The sequence below is a fragment of the Phlebotomus papatasi genome, chromosome 3 (assembly GCF_024763615.1).
Source record: "Phlebotomus papatasi isolate M1 chromosome 3, Ppap_2.1, whole genome shotgun sequence".
NCBI lineage: Eukaryota > Metazoa > Arthropoda > Insecta > Diptera > Psychodidae > Phlebotomus > Phlebotomus papatasi.
In genome coordinates this window covers 11,798,662-11,824,990 of record NC_077224.1, presented here as the reverse complement: position 1 = coordinate 11,824,990, position 26,329 = coordinate 11,798,662, and the positions used below count along the sequence as shown (strand labels likewise).

The window sequence follows — 26,329 nt, the reverse complement described above, 5'->3', positions numbered from 1 at the left end:
GAAAGCTTATAATCTTTGGTTTAGCATTTAGAGACATTTCGTCGTAACAGTTTTTGGAGACATTTTGTATAATTGAAAATCTTTCAATTTTTTCAAACTTTTTCTTAAGAAAATTAATTTTGAATTAATAGTAGTTTCGTATCAAATAAAATCACTTCGTATTTCATATTGATTTAAATTTCATTTTGGAGACTTTGTCATGTCGTAAGTTTTGGAGCGATTTGAATATAATCAAAGTCATTTAAAATTCAAAAGAAATTGGGATAATCTATTTCTTTTAATAATTCGAATTCCACTTTGCTTCTTATGATTTTTTTGTAGACATTTTCTTTGTCAAGGATCTTTTAAAATTCAAAGGAAAATTTATATTTTTGGAGACATTTTGGAGCTTTGGAAATATTTGCTATAACAGAAAATCTTCTGAAAACTAAAAGATTTTGAGGGATTTTAAATCAAAATTTAAGCTTTTGGTTTAAAATATTTAGTCATTTCTTCGTAACTGTTTTTGGAGACATTTTGTATAATAGAAAATCTTTTTAGTATTTTTCATCATTTTTAAGAAATTAAATTTTGAATTAGTATTTGTTTCGTATCACATTAATTTAGTTCCCTGTCACATTAATTTAACTTTCATTTTGGAGACTTTGTCATGTCGTAAGTTTTGGAGCGATTTGAATTTAATTAAAGTCATTCGAAATTCAAAAGAAATTGGGGTAATCTATTGTAATAATTCGAATTCGACTTTTTTCCTTCTTATCATTTTTTGTAGACATTTTATTTGTCAAGAATCTTTTAAAATTTTGGAGCTTAGGAAATATTTGCTATAACAGAAAATCTTTTGAAACCTAAAAGATTTTATAGAATTTAAATTGAAAATTTAAGATTTTGGTTTAGCACATTTAGAGACATTCCTTCGTAACATTTTTTGGAGACATTCTGTATGATAGGAAATCTTTCTTTTTAATTTTCTTCCTGGACTTTTTTCTCAGGAAATAAAAACTTTTTGCGACGAAATGGGACATTTTAAAATTTTGGAGACTTCGGAAAACACTCAAGTAAAATTGATTTTGAAGAACTTTGCTAAAAGGCAGAAAATTCACTTTTTAAATGAAATATTTGTAGTTTGTGGAGACTTTTTATTCAATTAGTTTTAAATAAAATTTATTTACTTAATTTTTTGTATTACTTTAATCTTGATTTTGGAGACTTCGGCATTTTAATACTTTTGGAGACATTTGACATAATAGGAATAATTTAAAAATTAAAAGAAATCGTCCTTCTGCATTTTACTTAAGCTTTCCTACTTAATTTTTTTTTTTGGAGATATTTTGTGTATCAGACATCTTTTATAATTTATAGAGGAATTAATATTTCTGGAATTTACACAATTATAGAAGGATAATAAAAGGAATGAAATATTGTTTATTCTTCTAGAATATTCCAGAACAAAATGTTGATTTTTGAAAGTTATTTAAAATTTAAAAGAAATTGTTCTTCTTTTTAAATAGACTACACTACACTGAGAGAAATACGAAAAAGCTAAAATAACATTCCGGAAATGTTAATTTTACCCTGCAGTATTGATCCAAAATTGGTGTAAATATTACCCTTTTTAGGTGTATTAGGGGTTAATGGTATCCTTTTTCATGTTAATATTACCCTCAAGAGGTGTAAAATTAACATTAAAAAATTTTGTTATATTTTTACACCTGAAAAGTGTTAAAGTTCTGAGGAAAAAAAGTTAATCGCACCCTCTTTTTTTCTCAGTGTAATTAACATTTTTTGGAGACATTTTGAATGTTAGACATTTTTCTAAATTTAAATGGAAATTAATATTTTGGCAAAAATTAGATTAATTATAATTATAATTGTGTTTGGAGAGTTAAAAAGAATATTTTAAACATAAATCAGATTTGTTTTTGGAGAAATTTCTGCTTGCTTATTTTGAAAAGAATTTAAATTGCGAAAAGAATAAAATATTTCGAAAGTAATAAAATCAAAGAGAATAATGTCCATTTTAGGATTTTTTTTTAAAGTTTTGGATACGTGTTATTTGCTTTCGAGCTCTTCTTATTAGTTTCTGAATTGTGTTTCTCCCACATTTTGTAGATATTTGTTCCTAAAAAAAATGTCTTTTGCAGCCGAAAAGAAATTTTCCGACGAAATGGGACATTTTTAAATTTTGGAGATTTCTGAAAACACTGAAATAAAAAAGATTTTGAAGAACTTTGCTCATTAAAAGCAGAAAATTTGGTTTTTAAATGTAGTATTTGTGGTTTGTGGAGACTTTTTAGTCTACACATTAGTAGAAATTTTCGTCAAAAATGGCCTTTTTTAAAAAAAATCTGACGTTTCTGCCTACAAGGATAGGGGAAATTTTCTTTAAAAAAGGCATTTTTTAAAAAAAAAATCTACTAATGTGTAGACGCCTGTTGTTGCAGAACGCGGATATTTTTAGTGTAGAATTAAATGTAGAATTATAATATTTATATTTACTGCAAGTTCCCAATTCAGTCAGCGATATTTAGCAATAATGCTAAGCTTATAAATAGCACCCCAAGCGACTGAATTGGAGAGTTAGGCTTAAGATGTGCCCAATTAAAGTGTGAAGCTACATTGAAGAGCTACAAAATTCCATATTTCCTTTGATTCAGCCCAAAAACAGAACAGTCAGTTTCAAAATTGTTTTGGGTTCGGAAAATTAATCTTTCAAAATCCCTTCATCTTTCAAAATTTGACATTTCAGAATATGTCATAAATTTCTGTACTAAATATTTTAAAAGAAATCTTTGGAGACTTTTCATCAAGTACAGTAGACTCTCACTCAATCGGCTCTTTCTCAATGGGGCGACAAATTTTGTTGACAATTTTCACGTTTAATTATGAAGCTAATTTGCTCAAATTCGCTGTAGTTCTTCCTATTTTATCGTGATTGTTTATAATTGAGCGCTTTTTGTGGAATTTACAAAGGCTTTGACGCCCAAAACTATCGATAAACCGGATGACATTTCGCCCCATATTCCCGATTGAGAGAGAGTCTACTGTAACTTTGCAGAAACGTTACAGATTCTTCTAGATCTAGACATTTTATGAAAATAAAATAATTTGGAGACTTCTAACAATTACAGATCTTTTATTTAAAGAAAGATTTATTATAGCAGATATCTTTTAACAAGAATTGCAACAATTAATTTCGCTTTTCAGGCTTCCTGCATGACGACCTGACCGTCGAAGCCCAAAAAATTGCCAAAAATATCCATTCAGCGCAGCAGAGTGGTGGAATTGGGATGGAGATTGACTTGTCTGGACCCCTGCCGTCGGAAGTCTTCCAGAATCTCCAGGGTCTGCTGCAGACAGTCTCCTTGGCGCCGGACAAACTCTCCACGGAGGCTCTTCTGACGTGGCTGGATGCTCTGATTGAGTGCATCTCGCTGAATACCTTTGTTCCTCACATTTACAGAATCACGGCATTTATGGTGCATCAACTGCTCCTGGCCACAATCTTCAGTCGCAGCGATTTAGTCACCAAGGAGCTCTTTTCCAAAGCCATTGACTTCTGGAACGGCGAGAAGATCCTGCCTTTTGCCCGTCCGGGGGATGTCGAAGTGGAAATTCCTGCGGAGGAGCAAAATGACAACCACATCTTTGCCCATCTGATTAGTGTTCAGAACTTTGAGATTCTCTCCAGGAAGTCTCCGGAGAGCTCGACAAAGTTCGCAGAGTATGTTTCTGCGTTGATGGAGAGTGGATTTGTCAATCTTCAGCAATTGCTGGAGCAGAGAGAGGAAGTTTCTGGGATCAAGTGGCCAGAAGGAAGAATTCCATTTACTGAAATTCTCTTTGAGATGATTTTCGAGGAGCATGCTGTGAAGGAACTCTGACAGATTGACTTATCAATGACATGGGAAACTTAATAAAAAGAAATTTTAATTGTTGAACTGGGAGATTTTGAGAATTTTGGGATTTTCCTGGATTTTCTGGGATTCAAAGAAAGCGGGCTTTGAGCTTCAGATACCGGCCACGGGAGGAGATGTGGCGCTGAAGAACGGCCATTTTGAATTTAAGTAAGCGAAGCCGTGTGACTTCACAGTGCTTTGTTTTCCTTCGGCGTGTGTTTGTGCATAAATTAATTAGATTTTCCCCAGAAAAAGTGATCGATTAAAGTGATTTTTCATTTATTGCGCAAAGTGAGACATTGGACTTTTCTTTTGGATTGTGAAAATTCGCGAAATTCATTTAGTTTTTGTGATTTTTGAGTGATTCAGAGGAACTCTGTCAAAGTTGTTTTGAGTGAGTTTTGTTTTTCCTGCGAAAAATCCAGAAAAATCTTCTAATTTCCGGTAAGTCCTGTCAATAGTATTCTATTTGGGCTTTCTGCACAGTTTCCCACAATATTCTGTCGGTTTTCCGGGAGAAAAGCGTGGAAAACTTGTCTGTCTGGGAGACATAACCTCAAATTGAGGCTTGTTTTGATTTTTGTTACCGCAATGGGGAGATTGTCTGCCTCCGGAAAGCGTATTAGATTGATCCAAAAGGTAGCAAAGGCGGGTGAAATGCGTGGAAAATACTTTCCCGGCTTTTCACACACATCCACGTGTGTATTTGATCGTTGCCGGTTGAGGATTTGTCAGGCACAGGCGCAGATTGGATGTCCTGCTCATCCCATTCTCCCTTGCCGCAATTTTGCCATCGTCGGCACTTCCCTGACATCCTCAGCTGAGGCAACAGGGCAAAATCATCTCTCCAGCAAATGCATTTCCCAAATTATCCCAAAGATTCTCAATCTCCCAAATAGAATCCCAATCAGAAGATTCTGGACAGGCATTCCCAGTAAATTCCTACAAGATTCCTATTCTCAGTGCCACAGACAATACCTGAGAATGCAATCCACCCTCTCCCCAAAAAACGCCCCAAAGTGCGAAAGCTTTTAGCAAAAGAGACGGGATCTCTCTGGATTGGAGGGAGAATGGGAGAGCTTGAAAGCCTTCTCGTCCTCATCCCATAATTCTACATGAAACCGAATTAATTTCCCATAAAATTTAAATTACCCTCTTCTGCTCCATCACTCCGGAATCCAACCACCTCCCATGCCTCGCTCTCCCTCAATCAAGTATACAAAAGAAATTAATTTCTCTCAAATACATTTTAAGCCACATTCGCACGAGTGAAAATTTCTGAGGGTGTATTTGTCTTCCACAGAGTTGGAACGATTACAGATTAGCGTTTTGGATGGTTAATTGGAATTCCCGGCTAACATTAGAAGGCTTTACTAAGTGCTCAATGGTGCTCAAGTTCTTCTGTATTATCGACTTTTCTTTGTGTCGGTTCCTGTCACGACTGTTTGGTGGCCTTAGAACACGGCGAAAACTGGGTAAAACAGTCGAGACAGGAACCAATACAGAGAAAAGACGACTATGTAGGAGCACTTGAGATCAGCAAGGTGCTAAAAAATCAAGTTAATTTTTCATTGGAATAGCAGAGGACCGGTTTGGGCGGCCGGGTGATAAAGACGTGTCTTTGTGCGAGTGATTAGTATTTTATGTGAAAATTAAGTGTATCTTGTTGATTTTGCATAGGTTTTTGTGCAATAGGCCAACAGTGGATACAGTGAATACACCTGTGTTGTGGAACCTCGGGGAAGGTGCTCTTTTTGAGCGTAAAAAGGGATTTTGTCTGCGTTTTCTCTGTCAATTCGCGAGGAGAATTGTTGTGATAGCGGTAATTGTGGGGCCTCTCACAATTGAACACCACAAGTCACACAATTGTCTAACTTCTGGCGTTTTAGAGATATATGCAAGACAAAGTTCTTTCCTTTCTTTGAGCTTATGTTCATTAAAGTGCTATATCGTATGTCTTTTACATAAGACAACGAAGGACAACGTCGAAATCCGGGCACTGGATTTTGAGGAAAGCAGGAGCACCTCATATGCGGAGGAAGGGAGACTGGACAGCCAGTATATGGACTCTTTGGTAGGCGTATTGCTTCCAGGTAAGAGTCTGTTTGTCCAATTGTCCCTACCGCTGAAGGATGTTTTCACTCACATGAAAGAATCCTTACCGGTTAACAGTGATTTAAAATTTATAAAATTAGTGAATTTACAGAGTGCAGTCGTGGAAAAGTGGTGGAAAAGTCATGTAGTGTCGATGGGTAAAACACAAAAGGGGAAACCTTTCAATTGTTTTTATCGGCACAGTACCGTCCCACACTTTATGGCGCACCAAAAAAGTTTTATGATTTTTGCATGTGTGTTCGAAATTTTCCAAGCTGATACGGAGATCAGATACTTTTTCACTCCTAGCGGAAATTTTGGACCACTTATAAAATCTAATTGTTATACTATTAATCATGATTAATAAAAATAAAAATGATGAAATTCTTCTCCTGCAGGGTAATATGCATCGTTCACGGGATGCCATGGCATGTGTTTGTCAGGAGATATCCACGGTGAAAAATTGCATATTACTCCTGCAGGAACCATGGACTTTTAAGGGTCATGTTAGGGGAATTGATATGAAATACGGAAAATTTTTACATGCAGAGGGGGTGGATAAAGTGCGTGCCTGCATTTTTGTTTCCCGAAACATTAATGCAACGTTTTTGCCGCAGTACAGCGGCAAAGACATCACCACAATCGAGATTGTGCAGACGATACAAGGGAAGAAGCTGAATATCATAGTTTCTTCAGTGTATCTGCCATACGATTCCAAAGATCCTCCCCCTTCAGCTGAATTAAAAAAAGTAGTAGAATTCTGCGAAAATAATAATTTTGAATTGATTATTGGAGCTGATGCTAACTCTCATCACATAGTGTGGGGTAGTTCCGATATCAACAACAGAGGAAGTAATTTATTAAATTATATTTCAAAACATAATCTTGAAATTTGCAACAGAGGTAATAAACCTACCTTTGTCATTAAAAATAGACAGGAAGTTATAGATGTAACACTATGTTCTTTTAACTTACTGCCCTTTATAAACGGATGGCACGTATCCGATAAGGAAACCTTGTCGGATCATCGTTGGTTGATATTTACACTGAAACCTGATGAAATCGTGCAAAAGTCATATAGAAATCCAAAGAAAACAAATTGGGCCATTTTTAATAAACTGTTGGATAAAAAACTTTCAGAGATTGACCAATCATCAGTCAAATGTGCAGATGATGTCGAACTGAAAGTTAATCTTTTAACAGAGGCTTTTAAAAATGCTTTTGAGAACGCATGTCCTTTATCTCATACCAAAGTTGGTAAACCACATTGGTGGAATGAGGAATTGGATATGATCAAAAGCACAATTCGTAGAATGGAAAAATTAGCAAAGAAAATTAACACAGAAGAAGCATTTCATATAATGCATTCTGCAAGACAGATTTATAAAAAGCAAATAAGAAAATCAAAACGTACTGCAAAACGTCTCTTCTGTGAGAGTATTGAATCTACCATGGAGACGGCAAGGATCAAAAAGGTCTTTGCTGGTAAATCCCAAGGTTTAGATCGTACTCTCAGAAAATCGGATGGGAACTTTTGCAAAAATAACTCAGAATCGATAAATTTGCTAATTGAGACGCACTTTCCTGATAGCACTCTCTCTATTAATTCTGAGAATGTGGTGAAGGAGTATAGTGCGGATGATCATAATTGGCAAATTGCTAAAGATATCGTTTCTGAGGATAAAATACTTTGGGCTTTTAAAAGTTTTAAGCCGTTTAAATCAGCGGGAATAGATGGCATCTTTCCTGCCTTATTTCAAAGAATTACGTATAGTAAAAAACTTTTCCTGGAGCTGTTAAGGGATATTTATACAGCCTGTCTTGCTTTAGGTTACATCCCTAGTTTATGGCAAGAAGCCAAAGTTGTGTTCATTCCCAAGCCTGGAAAAGCAGATTATAGTGAAGTTAAATCATATAGACCTATAAGTCTCACCTCCTTTCTGCTTAAAACCTTAGAAAGGATCTGTGAGAGATTTCTTAAGGAAAATATTTTAAAAACTAATCCACTACATCCTAGTCAACACGCGTACAGATCGGGCAGATCCGTAGAAACCGCGTTACATAGTGTAGTGGGTAGAATTGAAAAGGCCTTGTCCTATGGTGAACTATCATTAGGAGCATTCTTAGATATTGAGGGTGCTTTCGACAGAGTAGGTCATGATATTATAAATAAAGCAGCTGAAAGAAAGGGTATACCTGAAACAGTTAGAAGATGGCTATCTGCTCTTCTAACTAACAGGAAAATAAGCGTTACAGTTGGAGATCAAACGGTTAATGCCTCTATTCATAGAGGCTGTCCACAGGGAGGGGTATTATCACCCCTTTTGTGGAGCTTAGCCGTTGAAGATCTCCTTGAAACGCTTAATGATAATTATTTTTTCACAGTTGGATACGCTGATGATATCACAATTGTTTTGTGCGGTATCGATTACGAAACAATTTGTGGTAGAATGCAAGCGGCGTTCCGACATGTTGAAGAATGGTGTCAAGGCACTGGTTTAAATGTCAACCCAAAGAAAACCAATTTGGTACTTTTCACGCGTAAAAGGAAAGTTAAAATAACTAAAAAACCTATCTTATTTAATACTGAAATCGATCTTAAGGATGAAGTCAAATATTTAGGCTTGATCCTTGACAAGAAGCTTATTTGGAATAAACATTTGGACGAAAAAATTGACAAGGCATTTCGCAGTTTTTGGCAGTGCAGATCAATTATAGGAAAAACCTGGGGTCTATCACCAAGAATGGTGTATTTTATATATACCGTGATGATCAGGCCTATTGTGACGTATGGAGCTGTAATTTGGTGGCCTAGGGTGAATTTGCAATGCGTCAAAGATACTCTAACCAGATTTCAGAGACATATTTGCATCGCAATCACGGGTGCTATAAGATCGACTCCAACAGCTGCTTTAGAGATACTATTAGGTTTACCGCCTCTTCCACTTTTCATTGAAATGGAAGCTGCAAAGGGGGCTTTAAGATTACGCGATCTCGATTTGTGGACACTGAAAGGCAGTGTTGTAGGGCACTGTTTGGCCTTGAAAGAGATATCTAACAAATATCCTTTTCTAGAAATGCCTAGTGACTCTACATCACCAGAGTGTTTCGCTGAAATCCCAAACTGTACTTTACTTTTAAATACAGAAAATTCCTTTCTCTTTAATGCACTGTCATCAGTAGCACGTGAAGATGACATTAAAATCTTCACTGACGGGTCATTGCAAGGGGAGAGAGCTGGAGGAGGTTTATTTCGATTAGATACAGGTGATGAATTTTATTTTTCTATGGGAAGGTTCACAACAGTTTTCTTGGCAGAAGTCGGAGCTATTCTGATTGCAACGAATATGTTAGTGAACGAAAATCCCACAGGAAAAAATATTTATTTTATCTCTGATAGCAAAAAGGCACTTTCTTCGCCATATCAGGGTATTATAACATCTAAAATTGTTAAGGAGATCAGGGCTAATCTTTGTAGATTAGCAGAGAATAATAATATTATTCTTCTGTGGTGTCCTGGTCATAACGATATTCTAGGAAATGAAATAGCAGATAAACTCGCGAAGATTGGTGTATATCAGGACTTTATAGGCCCTGAACCAGTCTTGGGAGTTGAGAAAGAATTACGAAAAGATTACTTCCAATATATTACAGGATTAGAGCATACAGCACTTTGGAATAACGTAAAAGGCTGTAGTTTCGCGAAATCCGTAATAGATGGATTAGATTTAAATAGATCTCAACTCTTGTTAAATCTTAACAGGGGGAATTTGAGGGTTATTATAGGAATTTACACAGGACACTGGCTAAATTCACATCTTGCAAAGTTGGGTGTAGACGTTACCTCAGCTTGCAGGGGCTGTGGAGAGAGTCTGGAAACAGTAGAACACATTTTATGTTATTGTTCCAAATTCTCAAGCCAGAGAATTCAGATCTTTAAGAAAGAAGTGCTGACACTGGAGGATATCAAAAGAGCGGCAGCTCAGGATATTCTGCAGTTCAGCCACGTTTTAAAAGAATTGGAGTAGGGTTTGTTGGGTAGACATAAGGGGCTCAAATAGAGCCTAGGTGTCTGCAGCCCACAGATCGTACCATGCTCCCTATACAATCTATCTATCTTCATTGGAATAGCACCCTTAACTCTTTCGTCTCTTTTGGGACTGTTAGTACCCAAAGAAGCATATGCATATTCTATGAAAAACAATGTTTTTTAATTATTCAGAACTGATAAAAATCCGATTCTTGTGGATGATTACAAAGTATAAGGATGTCTAAATGTGAGATATTTTTTGTAGGACCTCAATTAATTCCTGAGCTTAGATATTTTTGATTAAAAATTGTGAAATTAGCTTGCAGCATATGCTGCGGTTCGGAAAGAGTTAATGCCTTAGGCACACTTACAACCCTTACGACTTAAGCCGAGTAACGGCTTAACGTAATTACAATCAAAATATTGACTAAATTGCCATCAGTGTCCCACTACTTAAGCCATTTTAGCGGCTTAAGCCGAGAGAAGGATTAGTCAGAAACTGACGAAAATTTAACTTGATTATTATTTTAACTATAATTACGTTAAACCATCTCTCGGCTTAACAGTTTAAGGACAAGATTAAGGAACAGTTTAAGGTCAAAAAGCGGGGCTCAGAAAAAATCACTTTTTCTGACTTTTTAGAGCAAAACATAGGGTAAGTGTGCTTAATTTCGGCGTAGTTGCACGAAAGCGCCAAAATCTCAAGTTTAAAATGTAATATTTTCAATACGAATTGATTTTGTTATTACTTCTTTTTAGTGAGTGTTGCTTAGAATCTTGTAGACAGTTTATCGTCTTTATTTACTCTAAAATCGTTCTTAATACATTTTAAAATTAATAAAAATGTAGACAGCTTTGGTGGCCTATTTCGGCTATCTTCATTTTCATAGGTCTTTGCCCTTCGGAATTCTTCCTATGTCTTTTTCACATCATCTTATTTGTCGAAGCGACATTTTTTGTTATTTTTGCATTGTATAATCTCTAGAGTATACAAAAACTAAAAATTTATTTAAATTCGGGGAACAAAAGGGTTGGCCGGAATAGCAAGCTGATAACTTACCCTAACTTTAGACGGCCGGAGGAAAAATTTCTGTTTTGGGTCACCGGTGACTCAATTGTCCTTAGAGTTAAGTCATTAGTGTGTCTAGGGTTCAACTCACTGATTTAATATTAGGAACCCGTCTGACACAGGATAAGGGGCACCAGCGCTAAGACTTTAATTAACACCCAACTTTGCCCACTATTTTAGGCCTTAATGCTAAGTTTTGAATGGTAGGTTTTAATTAAAGAGTGGATTTTTCCACGGATATCAATGGCGGGCGAATGAAATTGTCTCTGACACCTCCTATTTTTCATTCGAAATACACTCAGTCCCGGGATTATGCACATTTTCGGGGTCGAAAAAAACTCGCGAAATGGCATTTTGCATCGAGAAAATTTGAATACCCACAGGGGCTTAATTTTGAATAAATCGGACGCAGAACGAATTTCGCGCGGAGTAAAAGTAGTTAAAATAAAAAGTTTCAACCGTTTAATAGAAATTCATTAACAAAACAGTGCTTTTTGCCCAGAGTTCTTCAATAAATGGTAAAAATACTTAAAAATTTTACCTAAAAAAAAAAGAAATTAAAGTTTTATTCTGAAAAAGAAGCCCAGTGTTTTCAAATTTCCCGCGTCGCAAAATCGTTTACATTCAGGCGTATTTCAAGATTTCGTAAATTGACTCTCAAAAGTAGGCAAACTTGCATAATTGTATGTGCATATTTCTATCAGGTGCATAATCCCGAAGTGCATATGCATATTGCCAGGACTGAGTGTATTGTATAAATGGAAGAAGTAAGAAACACAATAATATGTCTCGTTTAGTCAGTAATAACGATTGGACACTTTAGAATAGTACAAAATATCGTGTGAAAAATTACCTCCAAAAATATTCACGAAAAATATATAAAAACACTTACTTTTGGTTTGCAACTTGTTTCACGTATAGTAAGGTGGGGGAACTGGATCGTTTTCCGAAGAGTGCTACTTAAACGCTTGTTCTTGGACTGATGAAATTCTTTTTTACTTCTTCTAAATCCTTAGAATTATTCACTGTTTCATTCAGAAACTTAATATAAAAAAATTATCAAAAATATTAAAGAAAATTTATAAAATAATGATAATACTGAAATAAGTCAGCATGCACTAACTGGGTCGCCTTTTCGCTAATTCACTTTTAATTAAACCTTTGGATTTAAAATACTTTTTTTTTCAAGGAAAAAACAATAAATGTTTTCAATCAAGCAGCTGTCATTAGCGAAAATATCTCTGATTGAAAATTTTTAGTGAAGAACCCAGCTGGCACAAGATTGAAATGAGTTGATTACATTCACTTATTTAATGGATAAAAATATTATTTTTGCTTTTTCTCAAACTTGAATAGTTATATTACGTTACTGTAGTGACTATATTACGGAAATAAAAATATTATTTTAAGTGGATTAGTCATAAACGATCCAGATAGCGAAGCGCCCGGATTAGCACACTTGACTGTATTCGCTGAAAAATTCTCTACACGCAACACATCGTCGCATAATTCATAGTATTAATGAAACCGCGGAAAATCCACTGAAATCACTATGAAAACCTTTCAATAACTTTAAAAACAATAAATCCTCTTAGAAAAAAAATCAATTCTGTCAGTGGCATTATTTTATTAGTTCCGATGCTCGCCATTACGAGCGCAAAACAGTGTCTTTCACATATATTTGGTAAGGGATATTTTCTATGAGAGCTCCTTAAAAGTAAGGTATGAAAGGTAGGGGTTAATTCAAGCTTTAATATACGCTTATCTGGTCAGACGGGAAGTTATAGAATATTCATTTAAAAAAAAAAACAAGAAAAACGGACAAGCGTCAGCGCTTTGTGGTGAATAGTGAAACTAATATGGCATGACTCAGCCTTAACACTAAGTACTTAAATGAGGCATTTATTAATGTCCTCTATTACGTAGTTTATATGAAGGACAAGATATGTATTTTTATTAAGTGCTTAATAAAGTACTTATTACTAAGCACTTTCTAAGCACTTACCCTAAAGTATGTGAAACATTTCTTTTAGTTCCTCAGACTGATATAACAAACTTTGGACACATGTCACTTAACAAAAACCTACTTTAAATTATGCTTCATTTTGAAACTTTTTTGCCTGAGACATTTGAAAGATACATGACATAACAGAAAGCTTTTTAAAATTCAACGCAAATTGGATGCACTTTCTGAGAAAAGAAAGAAGATCGATCGTTTTAGATTTTTCTATTTTTGAATTAGTCACAGCAATTGATCTTTTAAAATCCTATGGAAACATGAAATATACTGATTAGAAATTTAAAGATTTTGGAGACATTTTGCATAACAGATAGTGTTAAAATTCGGTGAGGCTTTTCTTCATCAAAATTTATATAATAAAGTTTACTTGTAATGGATTTTTTCAAAGATGGTATTTTTTCACATAAAAAAATATGTGAGGGTTATGGCGATTATAACTGAACATAACCTTTAGAACTTAATTTTTTTATTAATTTATCCACTTTAAACTTTTCAACTTTTCTTATTATTCTAAAAGATTAAGATTTCTAGTGTTGCAATTTTTGTTAAATTAAGAAATTAGACTAATAGTCTTCCTAATGAGAAGCGTTACATATTTTTTTCATTATTAGGTTATATGTAAATAACCTCAAAATTAAATAGTCTATCCAAATTTATCTTGTGTGTGAGCAAACTCTTTTTTTATGTTTTGTTTTGTATCCATTAGCTGATTCTATAATTAATATTGTCTTTTTGATTAAAGATATCTACACATTATTGGGAGCAATTTTTGTCGAAAATCGCATTTTTGACAGAATTTTGACGTTTCCACATACATCATCAATAGACTATTTCCTTCAAAAAGCTTTTTTTTTTACGAAAATTGCTTCCTATGAGCTGAGACCTTAACTGATTTGACTTTTCTTTAAGTAAAAATTGTATTTTGACAGGGGCATGACATTTCCTTTATTTCCCATATGTTTCTAGCGAGCCGAAAAAACTTTTGAGTTTATTAGCTGTTTTCTGTTATTGTAGAATGAATTAGCAAAAAATGCTAATACAAAATAAAAGCCAATTTAATACCGAAGAGGCAACCGAAAACCCTAAATTGGCAATCTACGTAGTTTTGAAGATATCTCGTGAAATGTGTACGAAAACAGGAAAAATTTCACACTAAAACTGGCCGCATTTTTCAGGGCTATTCAATTCAATTCAATTTGAAGTTTATTTCATGCCTAAAGGATACGTTTCCTAAATATAATGGCTAATGTCATCCCCCTGTACAGTAGAGTCTTCTAAATTCGAACTCTCGGGGGGTATTTTTGACATTTCTCACCTCCCAAATTCGAACGATCTTTTCAAAACTAACGAAATTTATGTGAGATTTAATTGTACTTTGAATAAAATTCTTGAACTTTCTCACAAGTCTTAATGTTATCATACTTTCTTTTCACTTTATACTATCATAATGTGTGTAAACATTCAGGAAGCAGCACATAAATATGATTTCATTCATCCGGAATACGATTTTTTTTTAACATAATCCCACAATTAACATTTTGAATTTAAACGTCGTCGTTCAAATTTGAGAGATTCAGATTTAAGAGACTCTACTGTATTTTGGTATAAAAATTTGAGGTTATGTTGAGAATTCACGAGCGGTGTGTCCAATATTAATTGTACAGTAGACTCTCGCAAATTCGGCTCTTTTAGGATCGGGCTACTTTTTAATTCGGGCAGCGGTTACATTTGAAAAAAGTTTGCTGTCATTTTTCAAGTTTGATTATGATTATCAAATGTATCAAATGAATCAAATATGCTCAAATTTGGCATGGTTTGTCTTAGTTTTGATGTGATTTTGCATTATTGAGGAATTTTCATGCAATTTACGTTATATATGAGTGTGGAAACTCAATATCTACACCCAGCGAAATTTAATTAAGAAGTTTGCATTAATTGGCTGGTGTGGGTCATCTATACATCCGATCAGCCTAAAATTTTTTTGTACAATATAGGTCTGTATAACAACTTTTTATAGGCTCACTACCATAAAAAAATTTGTTATACAGACCTATATTGTACAAAAAAATTTTAGGCTGATCGGATGTATAGATGACCCACACCAGCCAATTAATGCAAACTTCTTAATTAAATTTCGCTGGGTGTATATGCACATGAATAAAAAATCGTTGCATTTCAAAAAGTTTGTCGCCCGAATTTCTGTCTAATTCGGCTGACATTTCGGTCCCATATGCCCGAATTTGAGAGAGTCTACTGTATTTATGTGCAGAGAATCGTCAATTGGAGCAAGTGACACTTAAATTGTTCATGTTTTTCCGGGAGAGGAGATAGGAAGTATTCCTGCCTCCAAGGATCGAACTGAGGACCTCTCGTTATTTAGATGAGTGCTCTACCAAGTAACGAGAGCGATCCTTGGTGGAGGCAGGACCTTATCTTATCTCTACTCCGGAAAAGACTGAATGATTTCAATGTCACTTATTCAGGATGACAATTTGAGGTTATGTTAGAAATATCTATTTCACTTCGTCTCCCGCCGACTTTACTATACCGATGTTTTCAACAAAACAACTGATAACCCTGCAGTTTATTCTCTTTCCTCATATCAAGATAAACCTCATTTGAAATAGTAGTTTTGAGGTTATTTTTCAACATAACCTCTTGACTGTACTTTAGAAAATTCAATCGGAGTTTTGAAGATTCTCTAAACCATTGTCCCTGCCTTCTTTGCATCCCTTAATCTTTTTGTTTTGAAACTGGTTCAGAGCAAGGTTGAGAAGTTGATTTTCCCATCATAAGATCCAGTTTGGCAGTTTAACAAGTTCCAAAAAAAAAAACGGTTCTAAGGGTTCAATACTCTGAGAGATCGTACCAGTTCATTGACTCTTGTAATCCCTCTTGAATCCCCCAATCTCAATCGCCCATCTAGATGGATTTTCCCAATCATCTCTGCTCCGATGGATGTTTCACTTTTGAGTGAGGGTGCAGAAGAGGATGCCTAGATGGTTTTCCTGGATGATGGTTTCTGTGGGTCTGAGTGAAAAGGAGTGCTATTTGTTGAATTTTCATCAGTAAAATTCCTTGAATTTTCCCTCCTTCTTTGGCCGCTGGTGCCTGGTGCGTGGATGAGAGTGAGATGACTGGGGAGATGGTTGGTTGGGGTGTTAAGGGATGCTGAGAGGGGGATGGATGGTACCATGTTCAGTATTTGCACTAATACCGTTTCTATGGGAACCATCAATCTTGCCTTGTGTGCATCGGATTCTTGGTGCGCGCGCGAGTTTCTCGCGTTGTCTCGTTTTTCTCCCTAGAGGCACGAAAGAGCCTGTCTCTTGTCCACTGACTCACCCGGCAAGAGGGACAAGGGGCACAGAGGGGAAAGTGGTACGGTGGTGGCGGTGGTGGGTCCCCATGGGGGTGCACAAAACTGGAGTGCTGCCGTCGGAAGGGTATGCCTGGCTGGATGTGTGGGGGACTGTGCGAGGAGAAAATTTAAAGTGACTGACAGAGGATGCTCCGGAAAAAGTGACACAGGGCGATTCTCGCATGAAACTCTTCGTCGCACGCGCCCAATAATAAAATGCTTTGGATGAGATGGAAGAAGTTATTTCGCGAGAAATTTCTCTGTCTATCTCATGATATCAGGCGGGTACCCCCGCATGTTCTCATCCTTCCGTAAAGAATTTTCCCTGGGTTCGAGAGGATGTATTCCTGAGGATGACTCCGTAAGGGTTTTGGGTATGTGTTAGTTGGGCTCACGGTGCGCTGAATCGATTTTCAATTAAAATTCAATTGCCTCTCCTTTTGCCAATTGCAAACAATTACAGTTGGTGTATATGTACAAAAGAGTAAGAGGATATATACATGTAGATCTTTTGCCCCAAACCGCCCCCCCCCGAAACACCTCCAACATCTCCGCGAAAAATGTCCCTCTTCCCTTGATTAACATTTATTATGCAATAATTCATTAAATGTGACGTCGAGACTGAAGGAGGATAAAATCTGTCAATTTCTGAGCGATCTTAAATAATTTATTGCACCAAAAATGACAATTTCTCATTGCATTTGATTGAAAAGTCTTGCAGGAATTTTGTTGTATTTGACAGATTTGACGTAAAAGCGATCTGTCAAAAAAAAATCTGACATTTTGTGAAATGAAATTGTCATAGGCACTCAATGGGTCAAGTGGTAGAGCACTTGCTCTATGATGCAAATGCCCCGGGTTCGAATCCACTTTCGGTCACCAGGAATTTTTCTGGCGTTAAATGGGTTCGAATTGCATCCAGTGAGCTTCACTGCACTTGATTCCACGTGGCATGGGACTGACAACCTCATCCCGTACAAGAAAAAATAATAATGCATGTCTAGAAATCCCCTTGTGGGAAGGCTTAGTTCCTTCATTGAATGTTGTGCCATCATTATTATTATTATTTATAGTGACAAGATATCAAACAGGCATTTTTTTTTGTTTTATTGAAATCAAGTCATTAACAGTTTGTCGTTATGGCCTCTACACATTGGAAGCAATTTTTGCCAAAAATTGCATTTTTGACAGAATTTTGACGTTTCCACCTATAGCACTGCAAAAAGGCAATTTTTGACGAAAATTACTCCTAATGTGTAGAGGCTTTTAGTTTCAAGTTTGAATTGACATTTTCTATTTTGACAGATCCAATAAAAAAAAAAACTTCGTAAGTTTTCGTACTATTTTAATCATTTTAATCTTTTTTGCATCAAACAGAAAACCTGCTCTAAATTTGATTGAAGTAGGGTAAAGTGGTACAAGTTGGACAGGGCTTTGTTTTTGATAAATTTAGTACTTCATTTTTATTTGTATATTTTTAATGTTTTAGTTTTATAATTTGGTTTCTTGTTCTTAAAAAAAATTACTACTGCATTTATCAAGAAAAAATCTCTGTCCAACTTGTACCGGCGAATTGTCCAACTTGTAACACTATGTCCAACTTGTACCACTTTACCCTGTACTTGTAGAAGTTAGTTGTACTTGACAGCTTTGACGTCAATTGCACTTGATAGAAAATTCTTGCAGAAATGTTGTTAAATTTGGAAGATTTTACGTAAAAACGATCTTTTATCTGTCAAAATAAGATTTTGACATTTTGTGAATTAATATTGTCAAAATGACAATACAACAGTCACTTTTCATTAAAATCAAATAGTAAACAGTTTGTCGTTAATTTCAAATTTGAATTGACATCTTACATTTTGACAGATCTAATGAAGCATCAAACAGAAAAGTTGCACTTTATAGCTTCGAACTTGTATAAATTTTATTTCATTTTGGTATAAATTTTATTCAATTGAGACATAAATTTTAGGCATTGTACAAAGAAGCAGTAACACTTAAATTTGATCAGTTATGAGGAAATTAAAAGCAGTGAAATTTTTATGCAATCTTTCGCAAATTAAATTAAGATTGTTTCATAAAAAAACAGTTTAAAAATAAAAAAAACATTTTAAATATATTTTTAGTAATAATATAAATTAGGTCCATTTTTGATGATTTAATTAACTGATAATTATTTTTTTAGTGATCTTCAATTTTCAATTTATTTTTAATTTTTATTTTGACAGCTCTTGATTTATACATAAATGTTATCATAATTTTGGGATAAATTTTATCCCATTTTATTATTAATTCCATCTCATTTTGGTATAAAGTATTTCCCACTCTGGGATAAATCTTATCACATTTTGCCATTAATTCCCATATCATTTTGGTATAAAATCTTTCTCACTTTGGGATAAATTCTATCCCATTATATTTTGGTACAAATCTTATCCTATTTTGGTATAAATTTTATCCCATTTTGTTATAAAACTTATCTAATTGTGGTATACATTTTATACCATTGTATTGCATAAATTTTATAAGATTTTGGTATAAGTTCTATTCAATTTTCCCACACATTTTATCGCATTGTCGTGTAAATTTTATATAATATTTGTGTACATTCTGTTCCTTTGCCGCACAAATTTTATCTAATTTTGGTATAAATTTTATCTCATTTTGATATAAATTCTATCCCACTTTGAGATAAATGTCATTCCATTGTGACATAAATTTTATTATATTTTCTTTTTTGTAACAATTACCCATTTTATTATAAAACTTATTTAATTGTGATATAAACAGTATCATTGTCATATACTCATTGTCGTATAAATTTAATCCCATTATTGTGGTATAAATATTTTTCCATTTTAGAATAAATCTTATTCACTTGTGACAATCCAATTGTAGTATAAATTTTATCCCGTTTTTTGGTATAAATTCTATTCCGTTCTCGAATAAATTTTATACCATTTTTGCATAAATTTTGTCAAAATGCGGTTCAAATTCTATCCCAATTCGGTATAAGTTCTATCTCATTTTGGTATACATTTTATCTTCTTTTGGTATAAATTTTACGCCATCGTGATATAGATTCTATTTCATTGTAACATAAATTTTACCCCATTTTGGTGAACATTCTAGCCTAAAGGCCTAGACAGACATGAGGATTAGCCGAGAGACGGCTTAGCGTAATTATATTAGAAGTAATAGTTAAACTACATTTCCATCATTTTCCACTAAGTCGTCTCTCGGCTTAAGTCGTAAGTGTTTCTAAGGCATAACCCACTGATTGTGGTAGAAATGTTCCGTTCTTGCGATAATACATTTCTGATTCTGTGGTGTGTGTCTTGGCTCATCGTTTACCATTTTTGACGTCAAAAACTATGTCAAGTTATTTCAATTTAATTGTCAAATAGCGTTTTTCGAAAATATACGCATTTTTATCGATATACTCTCACAATTTGTAATTATTTAGGTTGTACGATACACATCTTGGCATAATATGTGAGTTGATTTTATGTTTCGGCTAAACTGCACGATTACTATCAAACGTTTATAGCTTATTTAGTTACTGTCTTTACTATTTTGATGTTTTTCTCCTATTTATTTTATTGCTTTTATTTATGATATCTCAGCGTTTCGTAAGCTCTCTTTTGTGCAATAGAGCGTTCATTTCATGATGCATGTGTCCAGGGTTCAAATCCCCTTCAGGTCGTCAGAAATATTTGTATTTGCTCCTAAAAATATCTGAAATTGACAAGTTAATTTGATTAAATTTGCTAAAAAATGTCAAGATTTGATCATCAAGGATTCGCCAAATCTTCTGTCCTTATCCTTAAGTGACAGTAATTGTCTTAAAAATCGTTTTCATCTTAGTACGATATCGTTAATATTTTTATTCTTTAAAAAATTATATGAAAAAAATCTTAATAGGAAGACTAAGCAGATGCCAATCTCAATACCATTCCTCAATGTGGCCACAAATTCCCCAAATAATTCCCAAGTGAAAGATATGACAGTGAAGATATTTACTTGGTGAATGGTGGTTGCATGGATTTTCGTGACATATTTATGTTTTATAATGCAATAAAGGTATATTCACAGTTGAATGATAAACCCCTTGGGTGTAATGATGAAATTTCAAAGTGAGAGATGAACGAATAGTGCACCTCTTTTGTCTTCCTCTATCATGTGCACCTTCTTCACATTTGTAATTTATTTCACCCCCGAGGAATGAAATTCATAACATTGTTTTCAAATGACTGGAGAAGGGGGATGAAAGAGGGCAGGGTGGCAAAATAACAATAAATCTACACACATCGCAAAAGGGGTGTATCCTCGCGAAAGATAGTGTCAGGTGTTATAGTACGCAGAATAATTGACTTCTTTTTATTGCTCGAACTTTATTGAAAAGAGCAAATATATTTGCACGTCTCTGTTTTTTTCATTCATTTATACGTTCGTTATGACCGCTAGAGGCCAAACGGTTAGAGATAGCAACTTTTGGCTTTGGAATTTCTCCTCATATTGTCCACATTGGATTGTATTGAATTATTTCTTTAACGGTTTCTTCAAGACGTTGATAAAGCTTTACAGAGCGTATTTTTAAACCGATTTGGAAAAATACGAATAAGTATGAAAGATCTTGGAATTTCGCATCAAATTAAAGGTATATCAAAAACTGGAAATTGATCTTTAATCTATTTGTTTCTGAAATTTCTTATGGTGCAGCTTGAAAGGATCGAAATTATGTATAAAACTCGCACTACTTCAGCATAATGTAGTTAATATTGTGTACAAAACGCGCGCTGCTCTAGCATAAAACAGTCTAAATTATGGATGAAACCAGGAGCGCTGGATCCGTATTATCCCATCTCGCAAGTATTCTGGACATTTTCGAATTTACAATCTCCGTTTCGTCCTATTTCTCAAGTACCTTGGACGTTTTTGGACTTACAGTCTCCGTTTGTCTCATATCGCAAGTTTTCTGAACGTTTTCGTAATAACAGGCCCCGTTTTGTCCTATTTCGCAAGTACTCTAGGCGTTTTCGGACTTACTGTCTCCGTGTTGTCCAATCTCGCAAGTATTCTGGATGTCTTCGGGTTCACAGTCTCCGTTTTGTTCTATTTCTCAAGTATTCTGGACGTTTTCGACTCTGATCATTTTTGGACTTTTATTCCCATTTCCTCCTATCTCTCAGGTACTCTTGACGTTTTCGAACTAACAGTTTTTGTTTCGTTATATTTGTCAAGTATTCTGGACTTTCCCGTACCTACAGTCTCCGTTTTGTCTCATATCGCAAGTATTCTAGACGTTTTCTAACTAACATGCTCCGTTTTGTTCTATTTTTTAAGTACCCTGGACATTTTCGGACTTGCAGTCCCCGTTTTATTTCTGCGCAGTTGATATTCGAATCGTTTCAGGGAAAGGATTTTTTAGTTACTTCAGTTTTTCAATGACGAGGTAAAGATAGTCTTACAAGGATAGAACTTACATTTTGTTCTTCTATTCTTGCTTCGAAGAAAGTCATACAAAGTTTCGCGCAAATTTATGGAAAGTTTAACAGCGCATCGTTTTTGATAATATTTTTCTTCATTCTTTTTTGTGATGTAAATTCGAAGGGATTAATTCTTCTCTTAGACACTTACACTATATAAATAAATACTGTTTATAATGAATTAATGTAAGGAATTTAAATTCAGCGACCGTTAAGATGGATGTTTTGATTGTGTATTTCTGCGTCTCATTTATACATAATGCCTTTTCACAGTAAACACCTATTGATCTATAATGAGCAAATTTATTGAATAATGGTGCTGTTCCAGTGAAAAATTAAAAGGCAAATCTTTTTCCTGAACATTTTTTTTAGTACATGATTGTTCTCATGTACTACTGCATTATCGACTTTTCTTTGTGTTATTCTTTTGTCACGACTGCTTTGGGACTGAGAAAAACAGCCGTGTAAGGAACCACCAAAGAGAAAAGTCGATAACACAGAATGACAATTAGAACAGGCATGTACTAAAAAATTATTAGGTATTGCATTTTTCATTAGAATAGTACCATACATAAGATAAATTGATTGATCGCGCCTATTTTTCATTACATCAAGCATTCTGCTAATCTAAGAAACTTTGTCACAAATTTTATATCATCATATGACAATCAATTGGGAATTGATAAAAAAAAATAGGAATGGAAATTCCTTTGCACTCTATCTCTCATGTGTATATCCTTTTTTTCTCATCTTCACATCAAACTTTTCTTTCTATTTGCACTTTAAAGGAATGAATTATTATTATGATATTGTATATAGAACAAAATAGAATTTTCCCGAAAGGGAGAAACTCTTTAATTTACCCTTCAATAAGACTTTTCTCATACCCACACCCCTCTCTCTCTCTTTCAACTCATCTCATTTTCTCTGTCATTCCCTTTTCAATGTTGATTCATCTTCTTAATATTATTTCATATTACAGAATCAATATTTGCATAATTCAATGTTTAAAATTAACATATAACATAAAATGTAATACAAACATAAATAACATTCCATTAAATAAACATTTTCCTCCCTTCATCTTTCTCATCCACTTCTTCTATCGACTCTTTTCATCACTGTTGCTTTTCCTTCATCATTTTCCATCATATTATGTACAATCCGTAAGAATTTCCTCTATTTACCTCTAACTTTTTAGTATGTGTTAATATAACCAGGCGAAGGGGTGATAAAATGGGTAAAAGGTATACATAAAAGAAACAAAGAGGAAAAGTAAGAGAAAGAGCAAAAATGCAGGATGAAAAAGGGTAGCAAAAGAAAAGGAGGAAAAGAAAAAAAGAAGGGAGGAAAAGTAATGAAGAAAAAAGAGAAGAAAACAGGATGTCTGACAAGTGACTGATTGAATGTCACATTCACAAATGAGATTCATTAATTTTTAGATATACATAAATACATTTAAAAAAGCTCTTGTCCTGTCCTCTCATTAATATTTTTCCCATTTTCCTCTTTCACCTCATATATATATATATATACATATAACACATACATAACGTTGAAGGGGTGGAAAAAAAGTCTATCCTCATTGCGCACATCCCTCTGATTGAAGTCTTCGATTTTCATTGGCATTAAGCCTCAATTGAAACACGGCACAAGAAGTCGTAATTTCACGATAAACCCCCTTTTAAGGCAAAGTCATAAATTAGATAGACAACAACCCCTCACTTCAAGGATTAAAGTGACATTGTGAGTTTAAGTGAAAGTATTTTTTTTCGGGGTTTGGGAGAGCCATTAAATATTCCTCAAAAGCAAAAATAATGATAGAATTCATTAAAAAAACATATTAGAAGAAATAATTTGAAGCATAAAATACGAAAATGACATGCACGTTATTTCAAAGAAAAGAAATTTTAGTACTTGTGTAAACTTTCTTCCAATGCTAAAAGGACTTGTACTTTATCCAAAAAAAGGTCTTAAATTTTACTACTACAATAAAGTTTGTTGTAAGATTCAAAATGATGTTGTCCATCATGCACGAGGAAGTGGTTAAATTTTAATACTTGAATAAACTTTTCTTTAATTTGAATTTAAAAAGTATACGTTATTCAAAAGAAGTGTTTAAAATTTTTGTACTAAACATTGAAATAAAGATTCTTTTAGGGTTCCAAAGAGTTTGTACTTTATTCAAGAGAAAGCGATTAAATTTAAATTTTTAGTACTACAATAAAAATTTGTTGTAAAATTCTAAACACTGTTGTCCGTCATGCCCGAGGAAGGGGTTAAATTTTAGTACTAGAACAAACTTTTCTTTAATATGAAATTAAAGAAATGTACGTTATTCAAAAGAGATGGATAAAATTTTAGAACCAAAATAAACGGTCTCTTAAGATTTAAAAGGCTTGTAGATTTATAAAACAAATGTCTCAAATTTTAGTACTAAACAAGTTGTTTTTAGATATCACAAAATTTTGTACTTTAGGGAAATTTAGCCATGGTTCACACAGAGTGAACCTTCAAACGATGCGAATTTTCTCTTTGCTTGCATAGAGCTGACCTACCATTTCTCATCTCCTTTCATGAGCTTAATAATGATCTATCTTATGGGTAAGAAATGACGAACTAGCTCTTTGCAAACATAGAGAAAATTTGCGTTGATTGAAGGTTCACTCTGCGCGAACCATGCCAACATTCCCCTATTAGAAAAAATAGTACAAGAATTACATTTTTAATGTTATGGCTTTTGTGCAGGGTTAAATTTTAGTAATAGAAACTTGCCTTTAAGCTAAAATTCAAAAGAATTGTATTTTATCCAAAATAAAAAGAATAAAATTTTAGTACTGAAATAAATATTCTTTTAGGGTCCCAAAGAGTTTGTGCATTATTCAAGAGAAAGAGATTAAATTTAAATTTTTAGTATTACAATAAAAATTTGTTGTAAGATTCTAAACACTGTTATCCGTCATGCACAAGGAAGGGGTTAAATTTTAGTACTAGAACAAACTTTTCTTTAATGTGAAATTAAAAAAAAAGTACGTTATTCAAAAGGGATGTATAAAATATTAATATCAAAATAAACGTTCTTTTAAGATGTAAAACGCTTGAAGGTTATTTAAAATAATGGTCTCAAATTGTAGTACTAAAAAAAATTTTAGATGTCAAAAAATTCTTGTACTTTATATTAAAAAAAAATTAAAATTTAAAAAAAATTCTGTACATTAATAATATTTTTTGTATGATCAAAAAGCTTTTGTACATTGTTTATGAGAAACCGGTTACGTTTTAGCACTAGAGTAAACTATTCTTTGAGTTCAAATTCAAAAGAATTGTACGTTATCCAAAAAAGGCTAAAAAATTATTCAAAAGAAAGAGATTAAATTTAAGTACTAAAATTATCTTCCTTATAAGATTTAAAAGATTATTGCATATTATTCAAGAGAAAAGATTGAAATTTTAGTACAAAAATAATCACCGATGCTCACCGATTCTCATTTATGATTGAATTATACGTCTACATTTACAAAGCGTACTAGTACTAATAATCTTCCGTGCTAACAATCTTCCGTGTGAGATTCCAAATATTTTTTTACATATTGTTTAGGAGAAAAAGGTAAAATTTTAGTACTGGAAAAAAATTCCTCGCAGTGTTCGAAGGATTTGTATATTTTCATTTTGTACATCTTCTCTCTGTACTTTGTACATCACTTTGTATTCTAAAGGAAGATCTAAAAATTTAGTACATACTAAAATGAACTTTGTTCTAAAATTGAAAAGACTTTTATGATATTCAAATGGAAACTTTGGGAACATTTTTACTAAAATTAACTTTGTTCTGAGGTTCAACAGACGTATACTTACTTGATTTCATAAAAAAGTGTTAAACTTTTTAGTATTAAGTTTTTTTTTTAATAAAAAGCAACGATCAGTAAAATTTAACATTGCATTACTCTAAAATATTGCTAATCTTTTTCACTGGCAAGAAAGTCTTGCAAGTTGATTGTCAAATTGACAGATCTTGATAACTTTATAAATATAAAATATGGAATTATGAAAAACTGTAAATAATTTTAAAATAAGACGTTCCAGCAAATAGGAACGTATTTGTTATAATCAAACAGATTTAAATGTCAAAATGACGACGTCAGTTACTAATAGTGTGCTATTTGAAAAATGAATAGGTGAAATCTTTCTCCTGAATATATTTTTAGTACATTATTGCACTCATGTGTTTCTGCATAACCGGTTTTTTTTTATACTTGGTTCCTGTCACGACTGTTTAGTGGTATTGAAAATTGGAACACAACGAGGACTGGTGGAAATAGTCTTGACAGGAATCAATAGAAACAAGTAGATTATGCAGAAACATATTT

At 33.7% G+C, this 26,329-nt stretch overlaps 1 protein-coding gene and 1 long non-coding RNA gene across 2 annotated transcripts in view; both read left to right on the top strand.

Annotated features, from left to right (window-relative positions):
* The window catches only part of LOC129807749 (brain tumor protein), a 132,075-nt gene extending 128,137 nt beyond the window's left edge, over positions 1–3,938 (top strand). Inside the window, exon 6 of the mRNA XM_055857209.1 lies at positions 3,205–3,938. Coding sequence (XP_055713184.1) covers positions 3,205–3,881 — 677 coding nt within the window. The 3' untranslated portion in view covers positions 3,882–3,938. The remainder of the gene's footprint in view (positions 1–3,204) is intronic.
* Positions 3,939–4,062: 124 nt separating this feature from the next.
* The window catches only part of LOC129807777 (uncharacterized), a 65,836-nt gene continuing 43,569 nt past the window's right edge, over positions 4,063–26,329 (top strand). Inside the window, exon 1 of the long non-coding RNA XR_008752313.1 lies at positions 4,063–4,340. This is a non-coding gene — a long non-coding RNA (uncharacterized LOC129807777). The remainder of the gene's footprint in view (positions 4,341–26,329) is intronic.